This window comes from Lycium ferocissimum, chromosome 8 (assembly GCF_029784015.1).
Source record: "Lycium ferocissimum isolate CSIRO_LF1 chromosome 8, AGI_CSIRO_Lferr_CH_V1, whole genome shotgun sequence".
Classification (NCBI taxonomy): domain Eukaryota; kingdom Viridiplantae; phylum Streptophyta; class Magnoliopsida; order Solanales; family Solanaceae; genus Lycium; species Lycium ferocissimum.
The window spans coordinates 6,820,739-6,832,144 of record NC_081349.1 but is presented as its reverse complement, the minus strand read 5'-3'; the positions used below and the strand labels follow the sequence as shown (position 1 = coordinate 6,832,144).

The following is an 11,406-nucleotide window of genomic DNA, read 5'->3' as shown; positions in this document are numbered from 1 at the left end:
ACAAGAAAGTGTAACAGGTGCCGTTTGAGTTGGGCATACGAGGTATGTTTATTATTTGTGTACTGTTAATGATATTGGGAGCCCTGTGTGGCTGCGATATGATATGATATGTATATATGTATTTTGGCCCTGTGAGGCATTGTTGGTATTTCCTGTGTACAGGTTTTGAGATAGTAAGAAATACAGAGGAAACATTGTCGAAATTCTCCCAGAAATAAAAAGAGAATGAGATATGGGTTTATGATACGACTTGAAAGGTCGTGCCGATAGTAATGGTAAGATCTGGCTAAGCTACGAGTACGGTTGATATCAGGAAAAAAAAATAATAGTGTGAGTAAGACAAGAGTAAGGAGGGCTAAAACAGTAATTATGTTATGAGAGCGTGTTGAAATTTGTAAAGGCTTCAACTTACTCCAGATTATGTGCTGAAGGTCATGTGGTAAGGTAGACGCGATTATATTAGCATTACAGCATCGTATTTCATCAGGAATTCAAAGTTAAGCGTGCTGGAGCGAGAGCAATTTTGGGATGGGTGACCCCCTGGGAAGTTTTCTGAAAGTTCTACGAATTCAGACGTAAGAAGCAAATGAGAAATTAGAGTAACCTAAGGAAAAATTAGAGTCTGCAGAGTGGGCAGGAACCTTAAGAAGTCGCGTGGAACGGGGCGAATTAGACCGGTAAAGAGAAAGAAAGTGCGTTACGGCTCTAGTATTGAGGTGAGTTTGAGTAGCGTTTGGGAATATTTTGTGAACGAGATTGCGTGCTATGGTAATAAAGGAAACCCCCGAGATCCTTAAGACCTATACGACTAGTTGAACATTCGAGGACGAATGTTCTAAAGGGGGAAAGGATGTTATACCCCGTACTTTGTACGTTGGAATATTCCAAGTCGGTTGCGACAAGTTAAGGATAGGGTTGTAATTTTTTTCCGATTTTGTTAAAAATACATAAGATTCATATTCATCTTTTTATTGGTATGGAATGTTAAGGGTAAACTTGGAATAAGGAATTTGGGGTTAAAAGTGAATTATGAAAAGTTGAGCATTTCATGAAAACTAAGGGCTAGGAGTGAAATTTTGAAAAGTATTTATTTCATGAAAATGGCCATATGTGGCCATGTGTGTGTGTGGGCCATAGGGCCATGTGGATGAATTATATATGAGGAATAAGATGACTAATTTAAGTCATCTTCATCATTTCTTATCTTCTAGAAACTTCAAGAAAGATGAAGAAAAAAAGAGAAGGAGAAACGGCCAAGGAGGAGAAAAATGAAGACCATGAATAGTGATCCAAAAAAATATTTTCTTCAAGCTTTTCTACTCTCTGGAAGGTGCTAAGCAACATGGAATAATTGTTAGGGCAAGCCACGCCTTTGCTCATGCAAATCTCAACCTAAGTCATGTTGAAGAACTAAGTGAAAAAAGTGAGTTTTAATCCTCTTTTTATGTGTTATGAATGGTTTATGCATGTTGTGGAGTGTGGAAATGAATGAAATTATGAAAACATGGGTGTTGATGTTTGGCCGTGGGTGTGAAATGGTGTGGAGAATGATGAATTAATTGTATTAGCATGTTTGGGTGTTGTTGTAGTGTGTAGAAATGAATGAAAATCATGGAATTTATGTATGTGATGTCTGGCCGAAAATGGGCTGATTTGGCATAGGCATGTGGAACTAGTTTTGTGTAGTAGTTTGGTTGTTGGTGTTGTTGTTGATGAATTTGGCCGAGTTGAAATCTCGGGGTTGGTGTATTTACAGGGGAAATCTTTATCGAAATTTCTGTAGAATTTGATGTTCATTTGGAATTGAATTCCTAAGTGTCTTCAACTAATGTCCGATATCTATTAACATTATGTAGACCTTGAAGAGCCGAGACTTGAGTTTGGATTAGCTTAGGAAGCAATCGAGGTATGTAAAGCTTACCTTTCCTTCTTTTGGCATGTCTTAGATATGGCTAAGCTATGATGTATTATGAGCTTCGGGGGAAATTCTATTCGTAAAATCCGAGCATGTTTACGATGCTTATTTGTTTCTTGATGTTGGCACCTTCATATGGTCAATCCATGGTTTATGTGTCTTTGTATGGTTGGTTTCAAAAGTTGCATAAAGGTTTGTTTTCAAAAGAGTTTTGCTCCTAAACGATTTCGAAAACTACGAACGCTCGTAACTTTCAAGAAAGGGCCCGGATTGGGTTGACGCTCGTCCGTGGGTCCCGCGACTTTCTATGCTTGGTTTTAACGACCTGTTTTTGGGAAAAGCCTAATATGACTATCTTTCCGACCCCGAGTATGATTACTTATTTATTCGTCGAGTTTGAAATGAGGATTTTCATGCATATGATTTTGATACGTAACTACCATTTGTAACATAATGATTTTGATACGACCCCCGATTTGTAACTAAAGTTCTGTTTGATCTGTTCCCGAGTGACGCTCGGAGGAAACTGGATTTGACTATTGTGTCGGCTTTTAAATGGTGGTTCGTTTTGATCAATCTATTGAGGCTTTGAAAATGCTTTAAACTGTATTTGGTTACTTACGATTTTGCTCGTGTATTCTGATGTTGCCGCTGGATTCTTGGCCGCGGCATGTGTGATATTGACCGCTGGATTCTTGGCCGCGGTATGTGTGATATTGATCGCTGGATCCTTGGCCGCGGTATGTGTGATATTGACCGTTGGATTCTTAGCAGCGGTATGTGTGATATTGACCGCTGGATTCTTGGCCGCGGTATGTGTGATATTGACCGCTGGATTCTTGGCCGCGGTATGTGTGATATTGACCGCTGGATTCTTGGCCGCGGTATATGTGTATATGTGATATTACCGCTGGGTTCCTGGCCGCGGTATGTGTCCATGTGTGTATATGTGGTTTGTGATATGCGATGATTTGATGATATGATATGTGATGATCCGATGATACAATATGACATGTGATATGATGTATGATAATGTGACGGTACGTTTAGGATTATTATGTTATATATGGATCGGGCCGTACGTTCCTCGGCAATCGGTTAATGTCAGCTTATGTGGTATGTTTGATTTTCCGCATACACGAGGCAGAAATGTTTTTCCAAAAGAAAGCGAAGCATTTTGACACTGTGATTATCCTATTTGTCTTCTGTACCGCTTATGTATGATTTGGAGGTCAGATGTAAGTACCTTGGTATTCGGCTTATTATGCTTACTTTTTGTACTCCTGACTTCGGTTATGATTTCGTTTTCTGTATTTTCGGCTTTGCATACTCAGTACATATTCCGTACTGACCCCCTTTTCTTCGGGGGCTGCGTTTCATGCCGCGCAGGTACCCACAGATGAGTAGATGATGTTAGCGGAGGACGTTCCAGCTGGATTGGCGAGCTCCATTTCCTCCGGAGTGCTGCCGAGTCTGAGTGCGTTTGTATGGTATCTGAGATGTTGGTAGAGACTTTGCAGACAGTGTCGTGTGTATAAGACGTCAGTTTGTAAGCGGCTATGTAAGCCGGTGTGTTAGTATACATTATGTTACAGATTTGTTTTGCAAGCGGCTATGTAAGCCGATACATCAGTATGCCTTACGTTTCAGATTTGTTATGACTACGGACTGTATTTGATTTGATTTGAAAAAGATGAAAAGCATGTTTGATTTTCCAAAAAATTTTCATTTTGTACTTATGTTATGTTCTGTGGGCCCAGTATGATTGTGAGTGTTGCGAGAGTCAGCGGGTTCGCTCGGCCCTAGGTAAGGGTCGGGTGCCCATCACACCCTGTCGGAAATTAGGGTGTGACAGAATCCATATATTCCTTGGTGGAAAAGACCTGTTGCGCTCTGACTTGGGTGTCTCAGAAGTTGAGACATTACATGGCTGCATACACGACTCATTTGATCTCAAGAACGGATCCACTAAGGTACATATTTCGCCAGCCTATGCCCATAGGGAAATTGACCAAATGGAAAATGTTATTAAGTGAGTTCGATATTCAATACGTCGCACAGAAAGCAGTTAAATGGTAGGCATTAGCAGATTTGCTGGCTGGAAGTCTAGTAGATGACAATCCCGTACCTTGTGGACTTATTTCCCAGACGAAGAAATAATGACAATTGAGGGGGAAGAAAATGAAAATGAATTAGGATGGAAAGTATACTTTGATGGAGAGGTCAACTTTAAAGGATCAGGAATCGGAGCCTTTTTGCTTTCAGAATCAGGACAATATTATCCAGTGGTGGCCAAGTTGAGCTTCAATTGCACCAACAACATGGCTGAATACGAAGCCTGTATTTTGGGTCTACGTTTAGCCCTTGACATGGATGTGCAAAACCTTCATATAATTGGCGATTCGGATTTATTGATTCATCAAGTTCGAGGAGAGTGGGCCACCAAAAATGAGGAGATCATACAGTATGTCGGACCCATGCAAAGATTGGCAGATCGGTTCCAAGAAGTCGAGTTCAAGCATATACCAAGAACCCAGAATGAGTTTGCTGATGCATTGGCGACAATAGCATCCACGATTCAGCATCCTAACAGTAGGTACATTGATTCTATCAAAGTTAAAATCAGAGATCGACCAGCGCACTGTACTTTTGTAGAGGCAGAGACTGATGAAAAACTTTGGTACGCTGACATTAAAATGTTCCTGGAGAAAGGAGAATAGCCTGAAGGAATCATCTTAATTCAGAAGAAGACTATCAGGAAGTTGGCAAATGGTTTCTTTCTCAACAAGAATGTCCTGTACAAAAGAACTCCAGATTTGGGATTTCTTAGATGTGTTGACTATGTCGAAGCTATAAGATTGATTGAAAAAGTGCATGCTGGAACCTGCGGGCCTCACATGAATGGGTTCGTGCTAGCAAAGAAGATTCTAAGAACTGGGTATTACTGGATGACCATGGAGAATGATTGTAGCAAGTTCGTCCAGAAATGCCACAAGTGTCAGATTCATGGAGACTTGATAAAGATTCCTCGGATAGAACTGAATGCTATGACGTCACCTTGGCCACAAATGAATGAGGTTGTGGAAGCCGCCAATGAAAAAATCAAGAAGATTCTGAGGAAGATGATTGATAACTATAAAGATTGGCATGAACAACTACCTTATGCATTACTGGATATCGCACTACTGCCAGGAATTCAACTGGGGCCTCTCCGTACCTGTTGGTGTATGGAACTGAAGCAGTGATACCAGCCGAAGTAGAAATTCCTTCACTTCGAATAATACAAGTAGCTGAGTTGGACGATGCAGAATGGATCCGTAAGAGGTATGAGCAACTTGCTTTGATAGATGAAAAGCGAATGATTGTTGTTTGTCATGGTCAATTGTACCAACAAAGGATGGCGCCAGCTTTTAACAAGCATGTGAGAACTAGGGTTTTTCAAATTGGGCAATTGGTGCTCAAACGAATATTCCCTAATCAAGAAGAATACAAAGGAAAGTTCGCACCAAATTGGCAAGGCCCCTATATGGTGTGAAAGGTACTATCAGGAGGAGTTGTGGTACTTGCTGAAATGGATGGCCAAGAGTGGTCAAGAGCAATAAATTCAGATGCTATCAAGAGATACTACGTGTGAAGAAGAAGATAACTACTAAGATTTAGAATTTCCATAATATAGGTTTTTCCTTAGTTACATTCCCTTTGCTTGTAATTTTGCATTTTTCTTAGAAAAAACAAATCCAAAATTACGTATGAACTATGTGAGGACCTGATTCCCTACACTTATAAGGGGATACGTAGGCACTTTTCCAAGCTCAATCGCTTTAACCAAAAAATCCCAAAATTATGTTTTTTGAACTACGTTATGACCTGATTCCCATTTGGGATACGTAGGCGCTCTTTTGAGTTTGGTCTCATAAAAAAATTTCAATTTGCTTACCTCCAACTACGTTTCGACCTGATTCTCGAAACGGGATACGTAGGCCCTCTCTCGAGCTCGGTCATTCCAAACAAAATTTCCAATAAATCTTAGAAAACCTCATAAATGATTTAGCAAGAGAAAGATAAAGGTATCCCCACAAGGAAACTGGGGCAGAATTTTAGAGAGGACCTCAAAAATTCTTCAAGTATATCAGTTCTCAGGAACGGGCTGATTAAAACTTCTACATTGGAGCAGAATTTTTGATAAGGACCTCAAAAATTCCTCAAGCGTAGTGAAATCAAGAATTGACAAGTACACACTTACACTGGCAAAATTTTTTAGAGGATCTCAAAAATTCCATCGACATAGCGAAATTCGAGTTGGTATAAAGATGTATACAAACTAGTGCAAAATTTTTGAAAGGGATTCAAAAATTTCACTAGTCGATATCAAGAAGACGAAGAAGAGACGGGAGACCTTGCTTGAGTAACTAATATCATGACATTAAAAGGGCGTATATAAAATATTATTTTTGAAACATACATGCATATATTTTCCAAAAATCATCGCCCAAAAACTTTTTAGCTATGCTAGAGAAAATAAAAGATTTTAAGGAAAATGAGCATCCTTTCCTGCCGAGATATGAACGGAAGAAGTCCATACGCAGGAAAAGCGGTTGACCATATAGGAAACTGACAAATTTTTTCTGTGGATGCAGGAACAAACAAGCATGGATGTTTTACACTAACTCGTTTGCTAAAATGTTTAAAACAGGGTAACAATAGTGAGCCAAGTGAAGAAGAAGTGGCAAGGAGTAACGGCGCAAAAGAGTGTATGAAAGAGTAACGAGCCCTCCCCAAGTAAAGATTTCTTTATGCTGATAAATTTATTCATTTTGCAGAGCACGAAGATTTTTACAAAAGAAAAATTTTAAAGACTACTGAAAGATATAATCACTGTACCAAAAGCTGGCTCTCTACTAAACGGTATTGTGTCAAGGTATTGAGACCCCGGCCGAGACGTCGCATAGCTTTCCTTGATACATTAGCTGAGTGGACGTCCAAAAATCTTAAACTTAAAATGACGCGTTGATATCGGTATCGAAATGTCGTATTCACAATCGAGTCTAGTCCTTTTGGAAGATATGAACCCTGTCGACAGGCGGGTATTCTCCCCCAAAGTCAAAAAAGGATGGTGTAGGTCTTGCCACCGAGGTAAGCTTCATTCCTCAAAATGATGATATGGATTAAACGACTACGTGCCGAAGGGGCTGAGTCGTCATCCATATATATAGCCAAAAATAGGTAGCATAATTCCGAGGTTGATGTCTGCAATCATTGAAATACGAATGTGATTCCTACATCAAGATTTGCAATCGCTATTGCAGTCTATTTCAAGTTAACATAATCATGGTTCAGGGATATTGGTAGTTATGAGAAAAGGCTCCGCACTTGAATATGCAGTAGTTAACTTGAAAATTCTGACTAAATGCTATAATTCTGGACACAGAGGATAGTAGTCATCATGAAAGAAATATGATACTATACTCTGAGGTGCAGTCTACATTTGGATATTTTTTACTATAAGTGATGTGGTCCCGAACTGGTATACCGCAAGCTTCGTATGAGGATAACGATATAGTCGACACCAAATTCGCGACAGTCACCGCAATATGTGAAAATGATGTGAATCTAAATTTTCAGGGGTGGCAGATGTCATAATAAACAAAAATGACCCCGCACTTGAAAACACGATTTTTATTAATAACATCTTACTTACGAAAATGACAACCGGACTTGGGTGTGTAGGTTCGCAAAATGCGGTATAGCCCGATCCAGATCCCAGCAGAAGTTATCATTGAACGATGAAAACATCTAAAAATGATGAAAAAAGAGTCGGTCAAAGTATCGTGATTATTATCCAGAGTAGTTCGCCTTTTCAAAAAATATATATACACAGAAACACACACTTACAGAAGAAGAAGAAGAAGAAGAAGAAGAAGAAGAAGAAGAAGAAGAAGAAGAAGAAGAAGAAGAAGAAGAAGAAGAAGAAGAAGAAGAAGAAGAAGAAGAAGAAGAAGAAGAAGAAGAAAGAAGAAGAAGAGGAAGAAGAAGAAGAAGAAGAGAAGAAGAAGAAGAGGAAGAAGAAGAAGAAGAAGAAGAAGAAGAAGAAGTAGATGGACGAGCATTTGCGAAAAGATGGATGTAATATTGGAAGACAATTTCAATGTCAACAAAATGACGAAACGCCATTCAGGTATGACTACATTAAAATAAAATAAAAAATCAGAAACTAACACGCAGGACTCAGCATTTGGGGATGGCCGAAAGATGCCAAGATAGGAGCAAGAGAGCCAGACTCAAGACATGTGGAGCAAACGTGAAACTCTTCTTGGGCAACCGGTCAAAATTCGTGTACGAAAGTCAAACTTTCTACACTAAGATTGAAACATCACTTCAAGCAACGACACTCATAAATCTTTTGAAAATCGCTTCTGGTCGGGTTTTTCACCGGAAATAGTCAAAGGGATTCCCACATAAAGGGATATTCCTTTTTCGGCTATCGAGTCGAACTACAACTGGCCTGATTCCCAAAGTCAGGGATATGTAGGCTACTCAAAATTCGAGGCTCAGCCATATTCAGATAATTATCCTAAGACGCCTCGAGATAGCTTAAAGAAAACCTCCTATTTTTTCATAGTCCTCATAGAGTCAGAACTATAAACGGCCTAAATTCTTATTTAGCCTGAGATATGTAGGAAGCCCAGACGCCAGGGTCCGGCCATACTAATGGAATATTGCGCAAAAGAGCTATAATTACTATTATTCGGCAAAAATTAGGATTGTCAAATTCGTAGCTCACGGATGGCCTCGCCATTCTAGAACTCCGAAGGGGCAATTGTTGACGCCTAATTTTCACCGCATAGGGCGTGTATTTTAATTCTCAAAATTCCTAAGTCAGAGACGGAGCGAGGATGCACCTTTAAAATTAAAAATTCAAAAATCCCGAGAAAATTGCAAAAATTGACGTTTAGTTATTATTTTTAATAAAATATTAGAAATTACAAGAAGTTATGAGTTATTTACTGTCACAAACGTAATTTGAGAAGAAGATACACATCCCGCTCCACCCGACTCGAGAAAATTATTAATTAAAGACGACATATAAATTACCGCTCAATTTTACTGCATTTATTTCCATTCTTAAATATTGCTTGAAAGTATATCGATATTGGGCTCGTTTCGAAGCTCATATTTTAAAATGACGTATTACGATTTTTATCTTGCCAAAATATTATTTTTACGGGGGGCATTTTGTATTAAATTAATTTTCTAACTATATACTATTTTTTTTTAAATGTGTGTATTATATTTTAAAAAGGGGGGAAGTAAATAATATACTTACCCCCCCCCCCCTCCTTTTATTTTCATTAAGCCGGTCATTTTTATTTCCCCTAAGTACACTTCGTTTCTTTCTCTTTTGAGAGAAAATGGCGGCGGCTAGGGTTTCAACTAGGCGGCGCCGCCGTGATTCCACTATTCTTCCACCATTTTTTATCCTACGTGGGTATTTCCCCACCATTTCCCGTGGTGTGGGATGCCATGGACGAGCCTAAAAGGCTCTAGCCATCTTGTGTCACCACACCACAATGGGGGAAATTGTGTGTGGTGATTTGCCCAGGGATTAACACCCTCCTCATACTGTTGTATCGACGTGTAAGGTTTGGATTGTTTTCTAACGGTCCTTTTGGATCGATTCTGGTACAATTTTGTCTTTGTGTGTGACTAGGTGCGTTCGTGGTTTCTATTATGTACCGATTGGGAATCATTTTATCCTTGGGTGTACTATTTTCGTGTGATTTTAGAAATTTTTGTGCCATTAGTACGATTAGGATAAAATCCCTTTTGTTTTACTCGATTTTGAATTCTTATTTGTGCATGGGGGGAAATTCATTTTTAGAAGGGTCTAGAATCTTTCATTTTGGTCCCCAGGGTAGATTCTTTCATGCTATAAATAGATATGGTATGTCACATTAGGGGGGACTTTTCTTTTTTCTGAAAAAAAGAAAGGCTGCTCGACTGTAAGGGTTTGAATTTTTTACTCAAATATATATTACATAAATAGATACGTTACTAAAAAATAGAGATAGATATTACTTCGATATAGAAAAGACTACTCTGAAAACAGTGCATTACACTTTGTTTTAAAAAAAAAAAAAAAAAAAAAAAAAAAAGAGAAGAAGGCTTGCAAAAGGTTTTTTGAAGTGTTACTGTTGAAGGCTTGCAAAAGGTTTTTTGAAGTGTTACTGTTGAAGGCTTGATTCAATCTCCTCATTTGATCTTTAGGTTGCCTTTGCAAGAGGTAATATCCCTATCCTATTATTTAAATCAGTTTCAATTTTTATATGAGTTTAAATGATTATATTATTGTCTAAATGTGTGTTTGAAGCTTTGTTTCACTAGTTTGAATACATTTCTGCCTAGTTTAGTTAATAGTGAAGTGTTGACGATTGTTTAAGGCTAATATAATGTGATTGAGCCTGTTTTGAATCATCTTTGTGGTTTATTTGGTTATTTCCCCTTCTGGGATTTAGAACTAGGAAATGGAATTTAGAGAGTGTTGTTTGGAGCTCAATATCATTTATATCAAGTATTTAAAGTCCCAGTTTTTTTTGTTGTACGATATTGTTCATTAGTTTTGAGCATTTAGTCTTTTCTTGTAACTTCTGTTCCTTATGATGTGAATAGGGTCCTGTTAACAGTAATGGACCAACCTTGTCTGTTAGTTTAATTGGTTGATGTGGTTTTTGATCCTAGATATGGCCTCAGATTGACTCTGCTATAAAAGGTCTAAATTTCTTCCTTTAGAAACCTGTTAAAGTCTAAGTCTTAAAGGTCAAAGTTGACCTTTTTCAGCATTTGTTAATTTTAAATCACCTATAATGGTTTAAAACCCTTTAAAAAGGGTAAGGTTCTGAAATTTTCTGGTGGTGGAATCTATGAAGTCTTAAAACTCACTTTTTGAATTGGTGTGTATTGTCAATGTTTTAGCTAGAATCTGTTATAAAAGGAAAGAAAGAGGTTGTTTTTGTTTAACTATATTGTGTGTGGATCTCTTTTGTGATTACAAGTCTCCTCCCCTCTTATTGGCCAGTTAACTAGGTCTATTGTTGAATTCAGTAAGTTTATTGTGGGATTTGAAACCAGAGTTGGGAACATGATATATGTTTGATCTTAGAGTACCCTTTAAAGGCTGTTGTGAACTTGAAAATGATCTTAAAACCTGGAATTATTTCTTGTTTGAGATTCTGTGCTGCCTTATTTGTTTTTGAATTTGATCTAAACCATTGCTTGTCATGCTCATGATGAGCTCATCTTCATAAACTGAAGCTCTTGTTCTTCCTTCTTATCACATGAACTTGTAAAATGGTTTCAAACCTTCTTTTTAAAACTGGTATGTTGAAGACTCTCGCTTTTTCCTAAAAAGTGTTTGTTTGAACATGGAATGTTGATATGGAAACTCTGCTAGTTCCAAGAATCTTTAAAAGGTATTTTGACTTCCTTGTTCTTGA

General features: G+C 38.3%; 1 protein-coding gene across 1 annotated transcript; it reads left to right on the top strand.

Moving 5' to 3' along the window:
* The first annotated feature begins 4,812 nt into the window (after positions 1-4,812).
* LOC132065987 (uncharacterized) lies at positions 4,813-6,680 on the top strand. Its single transcript, XM_059459397.1, has 3 exons — positions 4,813-5,060; positions 5,108-5,336; positions 6,609-6,680. Exons 1-3 carry the CDS (start codon positions 4,813-4,815, stop codon positions 6,678-6,680), a joined length of 549 nt encoding a protein of 182 aa, XP_059315380.1.
* Positions 6,681-11,406: the final 4,726 nt, after the last annotated feature.